This window comes from Volvox carteri (genome assembly GCF_000143455.1).
Source record: "Volvox carteri f. nagariensis unplaced genomic scaffold VOLCAscaffold_199, whole genome shotgun sequence".
Classification (NCBI taxonomy): Eukaryota; Viridiplantae; Chlorophyta; class Chlorophyceae; order Chlamydomonadales; family Volvocaceae; genus Volvox; species Volvox carteri.
In genome coordinates this window covers 4,987-6,128 of record NW_003307742.1, presented here as the reverse complement: position 1 = coordinate 6,128, position 1,142 = coordinate 4,987, and the positions used below count along the sequence as shown (strand labels likewise).

Below are 1,142 nucleotides of genomic sequence, written 5' to 3'. Positions count from 1 at the left end.
GGCACACTGGCTGGTGGCCTGCATTTTAGAGGGATACTTGCGTCGAACACGCACCTCACTGTGGATGCAGCACAGTTGCGGGATGTTCGTCTGGATCCGGGCAGGGCTGCAGACAGTGTTTTTTTTTTAAGTAATATATTACTTTTAAGGAATAAAGAGGCCTTTTTGGCCTTTGGAAATAAGGAACAAAGTGAGGCCGATCCGTACATTTTCATTACCCCCCCTAAATGAAAAAAAAATCACTGGCTGCAGAGCAGCAGCGGGACACGGCTGCACGAGCTGCTGCCCGTCAAAACCCGCAGTACAGGGCTGCGGAGCAGCAGCGGGACACAGCTGCACGAGCTGCTGCCCGTCAAGACCCGGCTTACAGGGCTGCGGAGCAACTGCGCCGCCGAAATCCGGAGCGCAGGGCTGCAGAACAGCAGCGTAACACCGCTGCACACGCACAGGCCCGTGATCAGGTGCATGCAATACAGCTTCCGCAGGCCAGCTTGCTTGAGCGTTTGCGGGACCTCATGCGGTTTCCCTGCTTGCACGAGGGCCACCGCCCTGCACTGCCTGATTTTCTGGAGGCCATTCCGGAAGGGTGCGTGCAGGATTTGCCCCACGGTGAACTCCCGGTGGAGCGGCAGGTACCATACGAAAAACACCTGCATCTTGCAAGCAGCATGGCAGCCGCGTTGCGTCGGCGCATGCCTTCACGGGTGTGTGCCATCTGCTCTGAACAGTGTTCGGAAGACCAGTCAGCACTTCGTGCCTGGGTGGACATTCCCAACGTGGACATTTTACGTGCCGACATCATGTGCACTGCTGCCGTGCCGCGTCATGCACGTACCCTGGCTTGGCGGCGCATGCCCTGCACTGCCCAAGGTGCTGCACCGCCACCGCCAGATCCGGTTTTGCCAGCTCGGTATCGTATCAGCAGATCCGAGCGTGGCAGTAGTGGTGGCGCCGGCGCTGACGCCGATCCAGCGGCATTCGTGGATGAAGATGTGTTGGCGGTTGACAGTGATGGTGCAGGTCATGGGGCTAATGAGCCGGATTCACCGGCAGGTACTGCAGTGGACACAGCCCCGGTGCAGGTGCCACCGGAATTGCAGCCATACCCACCACGGGTGCAGCCACGACCTTGCCTCGAGGAT

General features: G+C 59.0%; 1 protein-coding gene across 1 annotated transcript in view; it reads left to right on the top strand.

Moving 5' to 3' along the window:
- Positions 1-227: 227 nt before the first annotated feature.
- Positions 228-1,142, top strand: part of VOLCADRAFT_100891 (uncharacterized protein) — a gene marked incomplete at both ends in the record, with an annotated part of 5,894 nt that continues 4,979 nt past the window's right edge. The window contains 2 exons of the mRNA XM_002959387.1: positions 228-586; positions 729-870. Of these exons, the coding sequence (XP_002959433.1) occupies positions 228-586; positions 729-870 (501 nt within the window). The remainder of the gene's footprint in view (positions 587-728; positions 871-1,142) is intronic.